The 21,633-nt window shown below is 41.0% G+C and overlaps 2 protein-coding genes across 6 annotated transcripts in view; both read right to left on the bottom strand.

Annotated features, from left to right (window-relative positions):
• SMIM28 (small integral membrane protein 28) overlaps window positions 1–16,800 on the bottom strand; it is a 45,990-nt gene extending 29,190 nt beyond the window's left edge. Inside the window, exon 1 of the mRNA XM_047860382.1 lies at window positions 16,724–16,800. Within this exon, the coding sequence (XP_047716338.1) occupies window positions 16,724–16,800 (77 nt within the window). The remainder of the gene's footprint in view (window positions 1–16,723) is intronic.
• The window catches only part of ARFGEF3 (ARFGEF family member 3), a 188,144-nt gene continuing 182,024 nt past the window's right edge, over window positions 15,514–21,633 (bottom strand). For all 5 annotated transcript variants that reach the window (XM_047859292.1, XM_047859295.1, XM_047859293.1 and 2 more), the window contains one exon: window positions 15,514–20,851. In XM_047859292.1, the coding sequence (XP_047715248.1) occupies window positions 20,660–20,851 (192 nt within the window). In that variant the 3' untranslated portion in view covers window positions 15,514–20,659. The remainder of the gene's footprint in view (window positions 20,852–21,633) is intronic.

Here is a 21,633-nt window from a genome sequence, read left to right as displayed (position 1 = left end):
ATCTCATTGAATTTTACCTATTCTAGATTAATATTAAACATACATATAAGTGCTACTTGGGTACAGTTATTTGATAAGCTTTATAACTTTTTAGGTTATTTTGCTCTGATGAGTTTTTGAACAGGCCAATAGACCAGCACTAAAAGGCGTAAGTTCTGGGGCCAGATTGCTTTGAATTCCACTTCTATTTAAACAGAAATGGCTTTCGATGAGTTAGATAATTTCTTGAAGCTTCAGGTTCTCTTCTGTAAAATATGGATAACGACTAGATCAAAACTGTCCCGAGGTCTGTATGAAATAATCCATGTAAAATGCTGTGCACTTAATAAGTTCTCAATGTTAGCTACTATGATGATAAGAAATGCTATTTCTATTATTAAAGGAGAATTATAAACTTAGAAATTTAACTCTGAGAGCTCTTTGGTCAAAATCCTCTTCTTGGTCTCAAGTCCTTGTTTTTTTTTTTTTTTTTTTTAATTGAAGCATAATTAACATACAATGCTATGTTAGTTTCAGGTATATAACGTATTGATTTGACAATCTATACCTACATTACTCAGTGTTCACTACAGTAAGTGTAGCCACCATCTGTTATACAACATTATTACAATATTATGCACTATGTTTCCTATATTGTACTTTACATCTCTCTGACTTATTTTACAACTGGAAGTTTGTACCTCTTAATACCCTTTGTCTACTTCACCCATCCCCTCCCCCATGCCCTCTCTGGCAACCACCAGTATATTCTCTGTATTTAAGAGTCTATTTTTTTGCCTTTGTTTTGTTTTTTAGATTCTACATATAACTTAAATGATATGGTATTTGTCTTTCTCTGTCTAATTTCACTTAGCATTATACCCTCTAGGTCCATTCATGTTGTCACAGATCAAAAGGCCTCATTCTTTTTTATGGCTGTATAATATTCCATTGTATATGTATACTAAATCATCATCTTCTTCTTCTTCTTCTTCTTCTTCTTCTTCTTCTTCTTCTTCTTCTTTGAAGTTTATTTATTTATTTTTGAGAGAGAGAGAGAGAGAGAGAGAGAGAGAGAGAAAATAAGCACGGCAGGGGCAGAGGAAGAGGGAGACACAAAATCCAAAGGCAGGCTCCAGGTGCTGAGCTGTCAGCACAGAGACTGATGTGGGGCTTGAGCCCACAAGCTGTGAGATCATGGCCTGAGCTGAAGTCAGATGCCCAACCGACTGAGCCACCCAGGCTCCCCAATACCAAATCTTCTTTATCCATCCATTCATTTATGGACATTTGGGTTGTTTCCATATCTTGGATACTGTAAATAATTTTGCAACAAGTCTAGGGGTGCTCGTATCTTTTCAAATTAGTGTTTTTGTATTCCCTGGATAAATGCCCAGTGGTGAAATTACTGGATCATATGATATTTCTATTTTAAATTTTTTGAGGAGCCTCCATACTATGTTCCACAGTGGCTGCACCAATGTAAATTGGTTTATGTTCCCAGCAACAGTGCACAAAATTTCCCTTTTCCCCACATCCTTGTCAATACTTGTTATTTCCTGCCTTTTTGACACCCTTCTGACTGGAGTGAGGTGAGATCTCATTGTGGTTTTGATTTGCATTTTTCTGACCATTAGTGATGTTGAACGTCTTTTTTTGTGTATCTGTTTGCCATCTGTATGTCTTCTTTGGAAAGATCCAGGTCTTCTGCCTGTTTTTTAATTGGATTGTTTTTTGGTGTTGAGTTGTATACATTTACATATTTTGGATATTAACCCTCTTCTTGGATATGCCAGTTGCAAATATCTTTTCCCATTCACTAGGTTTTAGTTTTGTTGATAGTTTCTTTTGCTGTTCAAAAACTTTTTACTTCAGTGTAGTCCCAATAGTTTATTTTGCTTTTATTTCCCTTGCCTGAAGAGACCTATCCATAAGTACATTGCTAAGGATGATGCCCAAGAGATTATTGCCTATGTTTTCTTATAGGAATTTTATGGTTTCATTTTTTTTTTTTAATTCTCATTTTTATTCTTTTTTTTTTTTCTCTTCAGTTTGGTTACTTTCCATTACCCTATCTTCCAGATCACTGATTCATTCTTCTATATCCTCTAATTTGCTGTTGATTCCCTTTAGTGTATTTTAGAATTTCAGTTACTGAATTTTTCATCTCTGACTTGTTCTTTTTCACATTTTCAGTTTCTTTACAAAATTTTTTTTAATGTTTATTTATTTTTGAGAGACAGAGAGAGAGTGAGCACAAGCATGAGCAGGAGAGGGGCAGAAACAGTTAGACACAGAATCTGAAGTAGGCTCCAGGCTCTGTGCTGTCAGCACAGAGCCCATCATGGGGCTTGAACTCATGAGCTGTGAGATCATGACCTGAGCCAAAGTCAGATGCTTAACCAACTGAGCCACCCGGGGCCACTCATGTTTTGAGTTCTTTGTTGGAGTACTCATTGAGTTCATCTGCTCTTTTTTTAAGTCCAGGGAATATCTTTATGACTATTACTTTGAATTCTTTTGTAAAATTATATCTATAATATTTTTATTTTATATATATATATATATATATATATATATATATATCTGAATTATATTAACTCTGAATGCCTTATCAAGCATATTGTTTATTTCATTTAGCTCTTTGTGATTTTTGTCTTGTTCTTTCATTTGGGACATAGTCTTCTGTCTTCTCATTTTGTCTACCTCTCTGTGTTCGTTTCTGTGTGTTAGGTAGGTCAGCCATAGCTCCTGGTCTTGAAAGTGGTGGCCTTGGATACAAGAGATCCTGCAGTGTCCTGTAGTGCAATCCGCCCTGGTCCCTGGACCATGTGCTTTGGGGGTGTCCTCTGCATGGGCTGCTCCTGTGGCTGAATCCCAACTGCTTTCTGCCCAGCTGGGTGCAGTGACCCACTTTGCCTGCTGTGAGCACACCGGGTAGGGTTTGGTTCCCCTGCTGTGGAGAGGCCTGTCTGAGGCCACCAGGGGGCTCCTTGGTGAGTGGGACCAACAGTCATCCTTGGTGTTTGCAACTAGCTTCTCTGCCAGAGTTGTGGGTGCACAGAATGGCAGGGCTTGCTCCCTGGGCAGCTAGCTAAGGGCCTGGGCTGTTGGAGCTGTGGGCGTCACCGGTGTGTGGGGTTATCTGCCCCTCTCCCCAGGGTAGAAGTCACTTTGGAGTGGTGTGGGTTTTGGCCAGGCTGCTTAGAGGGTATGGCAGAGCAGGAGCTGCTTTGTTGTTGTTATTTTTGAAATGTATGTTTATTTTGAGAGAGAGAGAGAGAGAGAGAGAGAGAGAGAGAGAGAGAGAGAGAGAATATCCCCAGCAGGCTCCATGCTTGGTATGGAGCCTGATGCAGGGCTCGATCTCATTACTGTGAGATCATGACAGCCAAAATTAAGAGTCAACGCTTAACCTACTGAGCCCCCCAGGTGCCCCAAGCAGGAGCTGCTTTGAAGGGGTGCCTGCCAAGGCCAACAGGTTGCATGAAGTGGGCAGGGGACTGTGGAGATGGGGCATGAGGTGCTACTAAGATAGGTGGGGGGTGTTAGCGTTGGCTCCCACAAGCCTCCGGCTATCCAGGCTGGGAGAGGGGAAGAGAAAGGGCCCCTGCCAGCATTTCTGTTCCTGGGGAAATCTCCTTCAGGTACACCCCCAAGGCACTTTTCAAAACTGCTGCTTCTGTGCTGAGTCTCTGGCCACATTACTTAGTATGTGGGCTCATAAGGGTGGGTACTCAGTTTCCTATTGCCCTCTGGCTCTCCCAGAGTAAGCCCACTGATTTTCGAAGTCAGGTGTCATGGGGACTCCTCTTCCCAGTGAGGATCTTCAGTGCTGGGGTGCCTGGTATGGGGTCTGATCTCACTTCTTGGTGCTGGTGGAGCTCCTTTTGTTTGTGGTTAGTCTCACTGTGGGTTTGGTTCCAGACCAGACCATGTCTCCACCCCTCCTACCCTTTCCAATGTAGCCTTCTCTCTACAGTTGACCAACTGTTGAAGGTCTATTTTGCTGGTCTTCATGGCATTTTTAGAGTTAGGTGCATATATGTAGCTGACCTCTCAGTGTATTCATGGGATGAGGTGAGCTCACGGTCCTACTACTCTGCCATCTTTCTGTTCCCATTCTCACTCTCAACTCTTTAGATGAGAACGTGATCTAAGGAGAGACTGGTAAACCATAGTTCCTCCCTGTCCCCATGGATGTTAAGGGACCCAAGTGGGATTGAGGGCTACCCTATTCAGATTCTGTGGGTTATACCACTGAGTTTTGCCACTGATCAGTATCTGGCTAGTAAGGACCTGAAACTCTGTGCGTCTGGTGTGGCTAAGAGAACCTGTAACCTGTTTATCCTGGTTATATCACAGTGTTAGTTAGGTCAGTGTTTTTCCTGAGGGGATATTTTATTTACACGTGACTTATATATAACTCACAAAAATGTTTTTAGGTTGTTCAAGAATAAAAACAATAGAAAACTAAAATGCAAGGGAGTGGGTGCTTCTAGGGGGTGAAATTTCTTTCCACCTGGTGGAAGACTTGAACTTTGACTCAGACCTGGACTTCAATGCTGACTGTTTTCTAGCTGAGCCGCCTTAGGAAAGTGATCTCCGTGCACTTTCCTCCCATTAGATGACATGAACTGAGTTTTCCTAGTCTAATTGTTGTGATGAGTGAATAAGGAGAGTCAAGGGACGCAGGAAGTGGCACGGTGCTTGTGGCTTGCGTACCTCTCAGTCCTCAACGCTCTTCTTCAGCCTGACTGAAGCTCTGAGTTTCCTGGAAGCTATGGCAAAAATAGGTAAGTTAGTATCTGGTATAAAGATCAAATAATTATTATCAAGGACCTTGGCTTTGAATTCTGGAAGAACTGGCCTCATGGCTTCTTATACAAGAAAACACATGAGTGCTGTAATAGGCACCTACGATTAATATAGATTTACGAACGACAAATTTGGCAATTTTTACATCGACCTTCTTTAAACGCCAAGGACGTAACATTAAATCTTAATTCGTGGAAGCATTTCTACGGGAAGCTGAGATGATTTGGTTTGGATGTGTGGCTTCTCAACAGCATAACCTAATGCAGGCATAAAATTAGAAATTCTAAAAATGGTGTGTATTTCAAATGCCCTTTAAGTTTGTCATGAGTATTAGCTCTCTCAAGATATCCTTTGGAATGCTAGATTGTTGAGTTGGATATAGCCATCAGTTGAGTTTCATGCTACTTATTCTTACAGCAGATGAATTTAGTCTGCATTTTCCATGGTCATGATACCAGCCTGACTCTCACTGTGAGGACTAATGTAACACAATTATTTTGAGAGTTCTGATTAAGAAAAAATGTGGGAATTTAAGTTTGAGGGTGATTTTAACTGACTGAGGTTGGAGATGTTGCACTGGGCAAAGTTTCATCCAGGCTGTTAATTTCATTTACGTATTTACCTCAAGGCATCATGTTCTAATGGAGAAAACACAGCTCTGTGGTCAGACTGATTTCAGTTTGAATCCGGGTTCTGCCAGTTGCTAGTCATGTGACCTTCAGGAATTTCCCATTTCACTTCTTGGAGCCTTTGCTTTCCCCGTCTGTAAAATGTATCTGAGACTCTTACCCTATGGAGGGTTTCTGGGGACAGTTGTATGTAAATTGTCTAGCACAGTTCTGAGTCTTGAGAGAGCGAGGGTAGGACTTGGAGTCTATTCGGGTTTTCTACAATCCGATGCTCCATTCCGAGGGGAAATACTTATTCTATGACATATTAAATGTGGATTCTCAGACACTCCTGTTTCGTTGAAAAGCCCACCCTCTCAGTCTTGCCTTTCTTTAGTAAAATGGTTACTTTAGTCATCTCTGAATTCATTTTAAAAATGAAAACAATGAAGAAATGATTAAATAGTCTAGTTGCTCCATTGTAGGTGTTATAGGTAAAATTCGCCTCAATTTATTTCATAGTCTGCTGGCTGATAATGTGAGATTGTATTAATAAATGCCTTTGACCCTTTATCCATCAGATTTCCTTAGTCAAATCATTGCCAATATTAGTTCTTGAATATTTTAGAATAAATATGACTTTAGTATTTAGTAGTCAGATTCATTCCAGACATCTGGAGTGTTGGTATATTCATTAATAGGAAGCTGAATCTAAATAAGAATTTTTTTATAACTTAAAAAAAATATTTGTTTTTGAGAGAGAGCTAATGCCAACACGTGAGCTGGGGAGGGGTAGAGAGAGAGGGAGGGAGAGAAGCCTAAGCAGGCTCCAAGCTGCAGGAAGGAGTCTGACACGGGGCTCGAACTCACTAGCTGTGAGATCATGACCTGAGCCGAAGCTGGATGCTTAACCGACTGAGCCACCCAGATGCCCCTAAATAACAGCTTGAAGTTAATTCTTTTGATGTGCTATTTTACCCATTTCATCTTTAAACATTGTTGGCTCTGTTTTTAGTTTTGAAACATTACCAATTCAAAACAGGTTTTACAATTTACATGAAACTAGTTTTTTGTTTTTTTTTTTTTAATTTAAAGGGCCAATCCTGACATAAGAACATTGCATTTTTCCATTTTGCACAATGCAAGTAGAGAGTTTTAGGCCACTCTGTTTTCTCCTGCAGTGCTTTAAAAATTCAAATCAATTGGAATTTTAAAAAAGTGTATAAAATTCATGAATACATACAGAACTGTATTTTTAGTAAGCTTTACTCTAGAGCAGGGAGTCATTTCTTAGTAGGAAAAGAAAATCTGTGCACTGTCCTCATTTGAATGCCTCCAAAGCAGGAGCCTTTGTGAGAATTTATAGGAACTGTCTTGCTGTTAGAATTTTTGGTCAGAAAAATGGATTTTTTTTGTTTTAAGGGACATTGGCAATCACTTTACCAGCCTGTCACGTGGCTGAGGAAGGAATGAGACTCAGATGTCATTTGCTGACAAAACAGTGCTGATTCTAGGACTAGAAGAGAAGGTGACACGAGAGAGAAAATGCTTTTGTCCCAAACCTTTGATGAGTTTACCCCAGATTTACAGCCATCTTCCCTTACGATAAGCCTGGACAGAATTTCTTTAACTGATTATTATGGCACAGACTCTTGCACTTTGGGGGAAGTCTGTGAATCCTTTTTCAGGATAATTTAAGATATTTTAAACACCTTTAAATGCATGTGGTAAGGTGCACTTTATTACAAAGAAAACAAAACCAATGTAGGTATCAAAATATTCAACTTTGAAACCGTAATACACATGTATTCTTCTCCATTAACACATTCAATGACGAGATCGAATAGCAGCTTTAGTGCTTCCCAAGTATGGGAATTTTGAGGGGTCTGCAATCGGGAAAGATCCGTGACGGTTATCACGGTGGTTTTATGCCTGTGTTCAAAATGGAAGGACACGTTACATTTCAGTCAGAGGTCAGTGAAAATAACGCCGTAATTTTTCCCTTCCTTGTTCACAGACCCCTTAATTCTTTGTGAGTCTCAAGTTACAAACCTCTGACCTAAAGTGAAGCTATTGGGGCGCTTGGGTGGCTCAGTTGGTTAAGTATCTGATTCTTGATTTCGGCTCAGGTCATGGTCTCAAGGTGTGTGGGACGGAGCCCTGTGATGGACGCCTCGTGGAGACTGCTTGGGATTCTCTCCCCCTCGCTCGCTGCCCCTCCCCTACTTGCGTGCGTGCTCTTTCTCTCTCAAAATAACCTAAAGTGAAGTGAAGCTCCCTGGAAGATGGAGTCTTGAACAACTGCAGTATTTTTGGGCTTCCGCCTCAACTCTTGTATGTATGTATGTATGTATGTATGTATTTATTTATTTATTATTTTTTTTAAATTTTTTTTAATGTTTATTTATTTTTGAGACAGAGAGACAGAGCATGAACAGGGGAGGGTCAGAAAGAGAGGGAGACACAGAATCTGAAACAGGCTCCAGGCTCCGAGCCGTCAGCACAGAGCCGGACGCGGGGCTCGAACCCACGGACCGCGAGATCATGACCTGGGCCGAAGTGGGCCGCTCAACCGACTGAGCCACCCAGGCGTCCCACAGCTCTTGTATTTAGAGACCAGACTTGCAGCTTTTAATTTTAGGTCAGGTTGATTATACATCAGATTCTTAGAACCAGATTCTTCGAATAAGGGTCTTAGAAGAAGACTGAGCTTCTTAGAATAGTTTTCAAAGAGTGATGCCCCGGTTGTATCACAGTACTTTGGGAAGCTTGTCGCGATGCAGATTCCTGAGCCCAGCTCCATCTTTCTCTCCGGGTCGCAGTTTCTGAGGCAAGGCCTGGACACCTGCAAGTTCAACACTCAATCAAATGGGTCTTATAGACATTACAGCTTGTGACTATCTAGGGTAGCTGAGCTACTTCAGGGGCATAAGGGCCCTGGGTAGGAGGACTGGCTGTAGGTGGGGGAGATGTGTTTTTGATAGAGATTGAAGTCACTCTGTCAACGGTTGTCCTGTTACATTTCTTATCACGATTACATAACGAAGCTAGTTCTAAGCCTGCACTTGTCTGTAATCCACATGGAACAGGTGGTGTCTTTTGCTGGTTAGGTAAAACAGGAAGTGGGACTATTGCAGCCGCTGGCAGAAGAGGGGGTGAGGTACTTAAGTTCACCCAGAAACCAGCAGGGGAAAGGCTATAGAATCAGGTAGAGGACATTGGGTTTAGCTGTAGCAACTGAAGCCCTGCCCATTGGGAGGAATGAAATTGCACTTTGTCAAAACAGCTCAAACATCCAAGGGGAGAGAGTTTGGGAGCCTGATGGAAAATGATCTTATGAGGCGGACTTGCTTCCAAAGGGGGCAGACAACTTTTTGACATTGAGGGCGACTGGTATTGAACTTGGGGGGGGGGTCTCGTCACTTGTCAGCTCAGTTGGCCCTTCCTTGGAAATAGCTTTGCATTTGTAGGCGCGACTGTTTTCACCCCCCTCCCGCTCTTCCATCGCCTTACAAAACTACACATACCTTGACTTTTAGATCATTCACTACAAAAGCAGGTTTAAATCTCAGCCTGCAACTTCATGTATCAAATCGTGATTTTCTTTATTTTTCTCTGACCCCATGAAGAAGTATTCTGAGCTTCCATTCTGTCACGTGAAGCTGTGCTGCTTCCACACCATGAGGTGTGGAGATCTTTCTGCTACCCCGTGCAAGGATTGGGACTTTTCCCCAGGTTAGCTGGTCAACCTGCAGCCAAGGAACACCATGCAGGCGTGTCTTGTCTGGGTTCTTACAGTCTTGCCATTGCAAGACTCCTCCCTGACCTGCAGCCTTTCTGTTGTGGGACCTCTTCTCTCTCTTTCTGATAGCCCTGGGAATTCACTTCAACTCAAAGACAAAGGAGTTCTTTCCCCTTATATTTCTACCCTAGGGAGTTTGTCTACACTCTCTCTTTCTACGGCACTCTTCCCTCATTAAAAAAAAAAAAAAACCCACAACCATGTGCGTAGACACACATGCGTATGTATGTGTATGTGTATGGCTTACGCTTTGGGAATACAAGAGCCAGAGAATGTCACAGGCAGTTCGTTGTCATTCTGCCCCATTATATACCTCCCTTGAAACAATGAATCCCTGGCCAAGTTTGTACTTGAACAGAAAGAAAGGAATAGGGAAGATACTGGGAGAAAAGAACATAGATTAATATCTCAAATACGGTTTTAGTCACAGGATTCTACTTAATGCTTTTGAGGAAAACTTGTACTGAAGAAAGGTAGCCTGGCAGCATTCATCTATGATCTTTGGATCAGAGATCTGTTCCCATAAATCCAGATCTGTGCTCATTCCCAAATGTTGGGCAATCAGCAGTTCCTGAAAGACACAATCCCAGTTGTTCTGGTAAGTAAGGAATCCTGTGTGCATCCTATGATCATGTTAACTTCTTGGAATTGAAGGAATCGAATGGCAAGAAGTTAACATAATCATAGGATGCACACAGGAGTCGTTACTTACCGGAACAACTGGATTCCTTGGAGTGGCGTGAAAGGGAAGGAGGTGTTCACAGGTATGCTCAGAGGGGTGTGGGGAGATGGGACAGAGCAACTCCCCTGCCCCCAGCCCCCAGCCACACATAGCAGGGGGCTGAGACCTGCTGAGAGGATATGTTCTTATCTCTATGCCATGCTCTAATCCCCAAAGTTTTTACAGGCTTCCCTCCCCACCCCAGCCATAGGAATAAGAACTAGTTAAATTTTTTTTCAATGTTTATTTATTTATTTTGAGAGAGAGAGAGAGAGAGAGAGAGAGAGAGAGAGAGAGAGAAAATGCAGGGGAGGGGCAGAGAGACAGGAAGACAGAATCCCAAGCAGGCTCTGCACCATCAGTGTGGAGCCCGATGCGGGGCTTGAACCCACAAACAGGGAGATCATGACCTGAGCTGAAAGCAAGAGTCGATCACTTAACTGAGCCACCCAGGTGCCCCAGAGCTAGTTAAATTTACCAATTTAATAATGTAAGATTTAACTCCCTAAATTTGTACTAAGGTGAACACTGCCAGTGTTTTCAGTTGGTAGGGCTTAGAACGATGCTCAGTTTTCCAAGTACTCCATTTCCAAATGGTTTTTATCTGACAGGTCTGTAATAATATATATTCCTCCCACTTGAAAAGCAAATCTATTCTAGGCTTTTAGAATAACGTGACTTTTATAACCCATCGCTGTATTGGAAAACCCATTGGGTTATCCGTAACTGATTTGATGCAATATTGAATTTTTAACTATAATATAGCCAACAGCATCTTCTCCTTTATAATTGGTAAATTAGCTTGAATAGTCATTTCTTTTCAAGTTGAGTTCTAATGTAGTCTTCTGCATCAAAGCATTTACCTTCTAATTTATCTTCCTGAAGGTTATTCTCTGCAAGAGACACTGGCAGAGAATGCTGTTACTTCCTCTTGTCATTTACATTTACTTGTCTGTTACAGTAGTTCAATATAGCAAATAACTAGTATATTGCGATAAAGATGACTAGGAAACCATGTCAGTGTCAACTGAAGTTCAATTATTTGAGTTCCCAGATCTAAACTGTTGTGAATTCTATCCCTTTTGTTGAAATAGCCCCCCGCTTTTTTTTTTAAGAGATGACTTAGAAATTGCTTATAAACTTCTCTGGGATTTAATTATGCTGTTACTCTCTCCCAGTGTGCATGAGATCATTAAGCCAGACAGTTTGTTTCGTGGACAACAAAACATCTTGGGCAACCAGGTTAAGTCAGCAGGGCAGGCTTAGGGCACTGATGACTCAATGCCATAACTAGGAATCTATAAATAAAAGCAAACAAGGAAGAGATAAAAAGCATGCTTAGAATATTCTTTCAAAGGCTTGAGATAATAGGAATGTCGGTCAGGATGTGAAAGCCACAATATTGCATTATGCTTCAATTTTATTTTCACTTGTTTATTGAACCTACCTTTAGGCCAGATGGGAAAGTGAACTTTCTAATGAGTGAGATGAAAGAGTTATCAAAGCTAAATTATGCAAGTTTTGATCATGAGCCAAAGAGTTGAAGCATATCAAGTCTCTACTTTTACAGAAACATCTATAAATTTATGCATGTATCATATTCGTTACTAGACATTAACCATAGAAGAACTGGCCATTGATGTAGAATTTATTTCCCAACGTTCGGTTAAAGAGAGATGCATCCAGGGCGCCTGGGTGGCTCAGTCGGTTAAGCGTCTGACTTCAGCTCAGGTCATGATCTCGTGGTTTGTGGGTTCGAACCCCGCGTAGGGCTCTGTGCTGACAGCTCAGAGCCTGGAGCCTGTTTCGGATTCTGTGTCTCCCTCTCTCTCTCTGACCCTCCCCCGTTCATGCTCTGTCTCTCTCTGTCTCAAAAATAAACATTTAAAAAAATTTTTTTAAAAAGAGAGATGCATCTGAGCGGCCAACCACCTCATACAAGATTGGCACAAATGCTTAGCTTTCTGTATTATAGTGCATGTATGGCTATGAATGTCAAGGATAGGTACGCACGAGGTCTCAAGTATAAATTCTCTTGCAAAATAGTGGGGCCGTTGATGAGATGGTTCCCCGCCCCAGCACATAGCAGTACTGCGTTTATTAATCATTAGCGTGTACAGAGCACTGCAGCACTGGGCCTTTCGTGTTCTCTTGAAGCAGCCCCGAAGTTAGAGTTTATATTCATTTTCCGGAGTGGGAACCTTGAGCTCGGTACTCAAGTGTTGTCCCACTTGAGTGGGACTTTATCCCACTCCCAGGAAGAGGCAAAGCTCGAGATGTGAATTCTGCTTTGCTGGCTAAAGCCAAGGCCACCTCGGCTGTTCTTCTCCATCCGTGAACACAGTTGGTCACTTATGTTTGTGATGTCCTTGTGTAAAGTATGTTAGTATCTACTTTAGTTTTATTTCATCCATAAGAGGGAAGTGCCTGGTGACTTAGTAGTGCAACTGTCAGATTACCAGAGTGTATGATAGAATGATAGAATCATGGTTTAAGGTCACGTGCACAGATTTCGTCTCTTTGGCAACTTGTACTTCTTTTGCCCCTCTATTGGCCAGTTTTCCATGATTTGGGCATGATGATTCCTAGGGTTATACTGTTGTAGGCTTTTGAAACAGTTTAGAAAAAAATTTTTTAACGTTTATTCATTTTTGCGAGCCAGACAGAGAGCATGAGTGGGGAAGGGGCAGAGAGAGCGGGAGACACAGAATCTGAAGCAGGCTCCAGGCTCTGAGCTGTCAGCACAGAGCCCGACACGGGGCTCGAACTGGTCAACTGCGAGATCATGACCTGAGCTGAGGCTCGAACTTGTCAACTGCTAGATCATGACCTGAGCTGAAGTCGGGTGCTCAACCGACTGAGCCACCCAGGTGCCCCTGAAACAGTTTTAAAGCTGCAATCTAATAAGACCATGACATTAAAGGGGCTGTATTTTCTTTTCAATATTACCTTCCAATAATCATATACCTATTGAGGGATTTGTTGTGAACAAAAGGTAGTGATTTTTGTAGCGGACAAATTCCATCAATATCTACTGATAATATGAATTTATTTTAGAGAAGAAAAAATATATGTAATATATATGTATCTCTTCAGATATACTTTCTAGGTATGTACCAGATTGTCAACAGTGACCTTGTCTGTGTTATGGAACTGGAAGGGGCCTCTTCAGTTATGAAATGCCATGGAAAAAGAAACCTGGTTCTTGTGGCAGTATTCTGTAAACATAAGATATTTACACAAATTATTTTGATAGGTTTTTTAGATAAGAAAATTGTTCCACATAGATGTTTTTAATGCATTTGAATTTTTATTCTACAACACAAGCAACATAAATACAATATCTTTTAAAATATTTTCTCTTTAGAATTTTCATTTTCACCTCCGATAAAATGTACACAAAATACACTTGCAAGCTTGCTTACGGGGACCTGATAAACAATGAACAGACAGATTCTATCAAATCAAACAGTTTATCAACATATAAAGGAGGGTAGTCTCAGTTGTGTGTGTGTGTGTGTGTGTGTGTGTCTTTTAATAAATATGACCAAACTAAGAAGGCAAAATAAAAACTACTTCTAGACAAGTCCTTTGGAGTAAACAAAATGCTTCAAGGCTCCTGGTGAATGGGATTGCGAGGATGAATTCTGCATTTTATAGATAAAATGGTACACTGACTCAAATCATTATGGCTGTACCAAGCTTCATTTGTTTATAATTTTTAATGAAAACAAGTCGATTCTTTGGCATAATATAAGAAGGGATAAAAGAACCCTTACCACCCACTGGCTTTATTTAGAGTGGGAAATGATAACAGGGAAACTGTTTATAATGTAATTTATTTTATTTCTCTTAGAAAAGCAGGAAAATAATCTCGAATAATAGTCTTTTGGCATGATTAGGGCAATAAATGTCTTCTTCTTAGCCACCCCCACCCACCCGTTGAAAACAAATTAACAAGCAAAAAATAACTGAAAGCAGCCTTTCCCTCTGGGTACCTGCTCCTGCCCCTATCATGCCATACCTGGATATCCTATCACATGGCTTCAACTGAAGTGAAACCCACAATATCAAAAGCACTAATCCTTGTCCATTTTCGCCTATTCAGCAGGGAACCGATTTTTATGACAGAGAACCACTTCCAACAAAATACAGATGGGAGAACTTCCATGGGAGGAATGCAAAGTAGCGTGCACATGACCACGGGGTAGCCCTGGATGACTGTTGTGGCTGGTAATGTCAGGGCTTGAGATTCCCTAGCTTGAAGAGAAAACATTTCGTGTGGTAGTTCAAAAGGTTGGCTTTTAGCTTCCCCCCCCACCCCCGCTCCCTTTTTTGGCACCAGTTGGTAAAATAAGTTGGAACTAAATTATTCCTAGAGATTAATATTTTAAATTTAATTTGAAAGCCAATGACTATTAAAAGAACTAAATGCACACAGAGTGTCCAAAACAGATTATGGAAAACAAACGTGAACTGAAACAATGATTTCCATCCACAGAGGCAAGAACTTGACTCCTTAATACCATCAACGCTTTGATATGCTTTCTGATCTCACTAACTCTCGTAAATATAGTCGTTTCTATTCATACAACAATCTAAAGTAATTTCAATGATGTCAGCGTATTTAAGCAGAAGGCTTTAGAGAATATGAAATCAATAAGAATGATATAATTAATATAATTTATACATGGATGCTAATTTTAAGGTACTTAATTTTTCTCTCTTGAATTATTCCCTGATTATTCTTTTTTTGGTGGAAAAAAGAATTTCCAAAGTGAACTAATCAGACGAAGTGTTAAGAAACATAGGCCCCACCTATATTTAAGTTAACATAATTTCACTGTATTCCCAAAGCCTGCTGATGCCCGTGAACATTTCTCCCATCACTGGAAGATGAGATTATGAGTACGGTCTCCACTGTATGCAGGTATGAGCACAAACACACTTACCAAAAAGTCCTTCAAACAGGCACATATACTGCTCAAAAGGGAGTTGTTCAGTTTGCAAATTTCCATGAAGCCACTTGGTAGACTCTTCACAGGTACATAAGAATTAAAATGTTAATTTACACCCGACAGTTAAGATGAAGCTACATCTAATAGTGTCATACCATTTTGAAGTGTTGATATTTGGGTGACTAATGAGAGAGAGAAACCTACTGGCAAGCAAGCAACTACTCAAAACTTCTGGAAGCCAGGAGCCAAAGTTGTGATGGAGTTGAGATGGAAACGTCTCATTAAAACTGTAATGACAGAAGAAACTCAAACACTACATATTGAAATTTAAAATCACCTCAGTACAAGTCAAAGGGTCAACATGATACAAATGATCATCCATAACCAGTGTTTCTAAATACAAAGACGAGAAGCTTACACAGAATTCACTGTTTCATTGAACTTATACATTCATTGTCTTCTAGCTTGTAAAAAAAAAAACCTAATTGTTGGCATAATAAACCTAGAAACTGGGAAGATTGAGTAGGAATGCTGTAGAGACTCCAATCCCAAGGTGTCTGCCCAAGATTCAGTTCGATGTTTCTATAGAGCTTGATAAGTCAGGCTGATCTCATAGGCAGTAGTTGGAAATTTTTTCAAGCCAGTTCTCAAAATGTGGTCCCCAGACCAGCAGCACTGACCTCACCTGGGGACTTACTAGAAATGGAAATTTCCAGACCTACTGAATCTGAAACCGTGGGCATGGGCCCAACGACCTGGGTTTTAACAAGCCCTCCAGGTGATCCTGATGTGTGCCAAAGTTTGAGAACCACCTAAGAGCAAAGTCAAAAGATACTAGACAACAACCACTAAAAACTTTAGGATAGGAACTAATCATACGCAGCAATTCTTGGTGGTTGACAAGCTGGAAGGACCATACCTGGATGGGATGCACCAGTAGCTGACTGTAACTTTGTTACTAAGATGGTCAGCCAGTCTCTCCTCCCTGGAACCCTCAGGCATTATTACACAAAGATACAGGGGAAAGGTTTTATATGGTGCTAGTGGTATTGTATTGCATTTTCCTCAATTAGTAAGAGGTGCCATTGTTTACAAGGAAATTGAATATTGTTCTCAACTGAGCTTCTCATAAATTATCCCCCGGGATAATTTTTTTTTTTGGTCTGTTTTCCCTGAAGCAATGATTGTATTTTGGAAATCTAAATGGTGTTCTAGTCCAAAACTCTGTATTAAAATTTTAGTTACTTCCACATCAAATATAAACATTATAAGCAGAGGAAGAGGATCTCATAAAAGGAGAGAGACAATTTTCTAGATTGTTCCACTATGAATGAACATAGTTTTTTTTTTGATGAAGCATAATTATGAGTTCTTTACTGATTTCATTAAATCTTGCCCCATAACAAGCTCCTATTTCCAATAAAAAGTGCTTAAAGAGAGTCTCTTGCTTTTTCTAAGGCCACACTAAATGTCACCAGGATCACCTAAGTGGTACCCATGCATATCCAAGTTCTGTCACCCGCTTAATGTCATATGTTGGATTTTCCTTACGTCTGTTTCCTTGTCTGCAGAGTATGTAGAAATATTGAGGCATATGGCACATGGTGGATATTGACCTGATGCCCTCAGTACCTGGATCTTTAAACAATCTTGTCCTACCTGTCGCTTCCTTTTCAGAGAGTGCAGTGGAAAACTGGTTAGAACGGATTCTGCATATTCTCAAACTTTGATGATGACTTTTACTACCATCTACTTCCCAGGGAAGCAAGTAGAGAGGCACTGTTGGCTACAGGGCACTTGATTCTGAGTGATTAAACGGTAATTGAGAAAAATTTACCAATCGTGCGTGTCCTTCCGGACACAGACTGCCATGCACACCTGCAGAACAGCTGGCCCCGAATAGTAATATTCCATCACTTCTGGCTAATTTGGCAAGTTTTCTAAATTACCACTGAGGGTCTGCTTTAAGACTAAAGTTCAGACCTTATTTTATTTTCAAACACCCCAAAACATTAAATTATGTATGATCTTTCTATGAACGAACACGTTTTTAAAACCCTATTTGAAAAAATCCTCCTAGGATTGCAGATATGGGACATCGATTAAATACTTTCAACTCATTTTCACTGTTTAATTCCTGGCAACACTCATGTATTCACTCTGTGTCCTTAGAGCATTGTATTGTAGACACAGCATGGCCTTTGAATTCAGGAACACCTCTTTTGCAACCAACGTTGCCATTTACTGGTGATCTTGGGCAAATATCTTAACCTCTCTGGGTCTGTGTCCTCATCTGAAAAAAATGAGGAAAACAGAACCTGTTTGACAAGGTTATCGTGAGAGCTAAAGGGTAATGTAGGTTCAGGTCTCTGGTCACGGTGGCATTCAACAAATGTCACCTCCTCCCTGTCATCTGTAACCTCTTGCAATTGTTACCGGCTCCAAACTAAGGTCTTCACTCTGCTTAGTCTGATAGGGCGGACACAAATGGATTTTCTTTTCTGAGAAAGAAAACCTTCTTGCAGAAGCATCCCTGTGATGTATTTGGGGAAAGTCAGGGATCTCTGTCATATAATTGCATTACGTTCTTACAGTGAAGGCTACTTGATGGTCTCAACGGGCTCTGTATAAACCTTGAAACAAGAACTAAAAGCCTGGTGACACTGTACCAAGAAGTTTCCATTTAAAGGTGCTTTTGAATTATGTTAATATTCTGTCATGTTTGAAAATAATTTAATCTGAGCCATTATATAGGTTAGCATCTGCCTTGGTCATTACATAGCGTAAAGATAGTAGAAAGTGCCCTAGTTGTATACTGATGGAGGAGGCTAGAAAATAATCATAAGGGGAGAGATGGCAACATGGTGTAAGGAAGCAGCCTAAGCATTTTTAGAAGCTAATCAGGAGAGGCAAGAGCTAGGCGAGACGCTGGCCCTCCATCAAACCTATGTCCTCATGGCAAGGAGAAATCTGATGATGCGTGTGGTCTACTTGGCTGCCAGGAATTCCTAAACACTTTGAAATTTTCTAGGTATTTTCATGATGCACACTTTACCAAAATATTAGAAAAAGAGAGTACGTCTCAGTCGTAGGGTAACACACTTTGGGCAGAAAATACAGGCAACTGAAAGTGACGTGCAAAATCTTATTCTGCTTAGATCAGTAAATACATGGTCATGACTGTTTTCGCCACAAAGGCTGTCTTGACCTTGGTCTTTCAGAGACCTTGGGAGAGATGGAGTGAAGGAAGAGAGGGAGAGAGGCAGAAACCCAGACACTGGAAGTGTGTGAGGGGCCAAACAGGGGGAGGGACCACTCATCTACCGAGGGTCCCTAATTATTTCCCTTTCCTCTCCACTCCTGGAGAAGACAGACGTCATTGTGACCTGAAGTCGACGGACGTCATTGTGACCTGAAGTCCTATTTGTTAGAGATTATTTGTCTCCGGCGATGTCCTCTTGACAACAGCAAATACCTCTGGGAAGTATCAAGGTGAGCTGAGACCAATATGGGCCTCGGGGTAGGCTATAGAATAGATGATGGGAAAGGGCTAAAACCCTCTTACAAAATTGTAGGTAAAGAGCTATGCACGTTTTCTCACTTTTTCACTCTTCGAACCTATAATGAGTCCTAGTCTCAGAGCAGTGTTTGCACATAGTACGGGGTAAATTTATTTTCATAAACTAGCCTTGGATCTCAGGAGAGAGAGTCTATGGGAGAATGAATTCTGATTTCCAAACAGCTAACATATTCTGGGACGTGACATTCTAAATTGAGACTGGCTTTGAATTTTTATGCTATATAAAAAGTTGCTACATGTAAACATGTTATAATCATGGATTTGACACTCTGCTTCTCTGAAGCTTCCTCCCTACTCCACCCCATGGCCCTCACCCCCACCAAGTTAATTTTGTAGTCCTCGTGGGTTCACAAAGGGGAAGTAAACCTCAGAAAAGCAGTATTTCTATTCCAAAATAGAAAAAGTTTAAAAGTATAGAATACTCTTAAATACATTGCTGTTCCAACAATTCACTGCTTAAGATCAAATAGTTGATCTGTGTTTACACTTGAATTGTTGTCTAATGAGTAAAACCTGAAGGCAAAGAGAGGGTTTTGTGGAACTGGAAAAATGCCTTCTGGATTTTGCTGTGATCTCTGGATGGCATACGAAATGATGGGGTTCTTTGAGATTGCCTAAATAAGTCAGGGAACTCTGTCTTCCTTGAGAAATATGTAAATATCTACAAGGTTAAGATGAAGTTTACAAATACTAGCACTGAGCAAAGTTGTTGGTTTGAAATCCTTACTTCTGTACTGAAGAGTTGATGTTTTATTTTTCAATGACATTCCATTGTGAACACGTTTTTAGGGGCTGGGAAAATGATAATGTGTCTTAGCAACAAACTCTACTTTCTAGAATGTACACGAGTGGGCTTGATGAGTTTCAATCATTATAACTGAAGAACTATTAAGTGTACTGTAAATACGATAAAGTTTCCAAATTGATTTCCTAGTGATATCTAAAAGAAATATTCATGTAAAATAACAGCCTGGAAAGACACCAGACATACGTAAATTTACTTGCCAGAGAGGAGAAGTGTTTGAAATGGAAAAACTTCATTTCCTAAATTTCATTCTGTGTCCCCTTCTCCTTTAGTTCTATTTTCTTCTGAGACCAGAGCTTGTATGCCTGACACCCTCATTTTATGTGATGCTTGTATAATATTTTAAGATTTAAAATGACTTCGTCACAATCTCTTCTCTCACCCCTTCCAGCTGTCTCCCTACCCCACACTTCCTGCCCCGTTCCCTGAGAAGTCTGCTCACTGGATGGAGAACTGAGTCCTTTCCTCCAAAGGTGCGGATACAAAATGAGTTGCATTTTAACGTTTTGTTTCCTTAAAAACCCAAGGTTCTGCCCTATGTTCAGGTAACTGTGGAGCATAGAAATGTCTGTGCAACAAAAAACTAAGGCACCATTTTTTCTTTCCCTTTCCTGTTTTGCCTTGGGAGCAAAAGCAAAGACTAATGGGAAGCCAGGGTGGCTGGTCAGTCTGTCTCTTGGCAACATCTGTGTCAGCCAATCTGTGTGTCAAAGGCTGCCAGCCCGTAGACTTAAAACCCTGCCAGGAAAGCATTTTCTTCCTTTAGAAATAGGGAAATAAAGGCACAAACGTACCTTAGAAGAAGTTGGTGAATACCAACTGGAAAATCTTGACAGTTTGGGACGACTTTGAAATGTTCTGGGATATTTTACAGAGGAAGCCATCCCTTTCTTGATTATGACCCCCCAAGAATGTTTTTCCAGCTGCTAATAAGCCCATAATCATAATAGAAAATCTTCCTCCAGTGAACGTCTTTACTAGATGCCTGAGTGCTTACACATCAGCTTGACTTACCAGCAGATATTTCCTTAACATTTCCATTAAAAAAAAAAAAAATCAAATAGGTCAATGTAGTGTTTTCAAAGGGGTAGTCCTGGAAAGGGATCCTTTTGGGGATAACATCGCAAGCAAAAGCACTGGGAAATAAACATCGAGATTTAGAAACGTATCAAGGAATGGAGACTCTTCTGCAATAATGTGCAAAATCAGAGTATCATTTGTGTCATCCAGATACAAGGTTAGTGTCCAGGTTGGCCCCAGTGTTAGGGAGCAACAGATTGTTCTCTGAGACACTTGTTTTGGTGGGGCTGGTGGTGGGGATAACGCGATCAGTCGGACTGGCAGGCACTCTCTAACCCTTGCTACTGAACTTCCTCAAAGTGAGTCGTCTACACGATGATGTCGTAGACCCGGCCCACTCTGCCCAGCCATTCTCTCACGGCCTGGCGCACGCGGATGTCGGTCACGTGACAGGTCAGCTGGCTGATGCACGGGAACACTGCAGGCTGGAGAGCCGTGAAGGTCTGGTCTGGAAGGATCTGAATCTGGTTGAGAACTGTTAGCATCATGTTGGTCCATGCCTAAGAGAAAGGATTTAGGGGAATTAGCCGCTTTCTCCTCTGGGTTCAGCTGAGCTCTCAGGTGTGGCTAAGCCCTGCCAGTGTGCGAATGAGTTTTCTGTCTTTGGGCTGCAATAACTCTGTCTTTACTAATTGAATGTAGCGACTAGAAATTGTCATTTTGAGTTCATCCATACAAGGAATAGCAGAGACTCCTCTGACATTAAGAATGCCTGATTTTCAGCTTTTGTAGGCTAGAGGCGTAACTCGTTTCATTGCAGTTTGCTTTTACTGTGTTTCCCAGATAGTGGGTTTTTTGTTTGTGTTTTCATTTGCTTACTTTGTGTCTCTGTGTCACATTTTGGTAATTCTCACAATATTTCAAACTTTTGAATTATTATATTTGTTTGGGTGATCTGTGATATTACTATTATAACTGTTTTGGGTGCCATGAATTGTGCCTATATAAGATGGTGAACTTAATTGATAAACATGTGTGCTCTGACTGCCCCACTGATCAGCCCTTTGCCCGTCCCTCTCCTTGGGCCTCCCTATTCCCTGAGACCCAACAATATTGAAGTTAGGCCAATGAATAAGCCTACATTGACCTTTAAGCGTTCAAGTGAAAGGAAGAGTCACAGGTCTCTCACTTTCAATCAAAATCCAGGAATGATTATGCTTAGCGAGGGAGGCGTGTTGGAAGCCGAGACTGGCACAAAAGCCTAGCTTCCAGCCTAAGTTAGCCAAGCTGTGAACGCAAAGGGAAAGTTCCTGAAGGAAATTAAAAGTGTGACTCCAGTGAA

This window comes from Prionailurus viverrinus, chromosome B2, assembly GCF_022837055.1.
Source record: "Prionailurus viverrinus isolate Anna chromosome B2, UM_Priviv_1.0, whole genome shotgun sequence".
In the NCBI taxonomy this organism is placed as follows: domain Eukaryota; kingdom Metazoa; phylum Chordata; class Mammalia; order Carnivora; family Felidae; genus Prionailurus; species Prionailurus viverrinus.
Note: the sequence above shows the minus strand (reverse complement) of the source record. Positions and strands in the feature narration are given on the sequence as shown.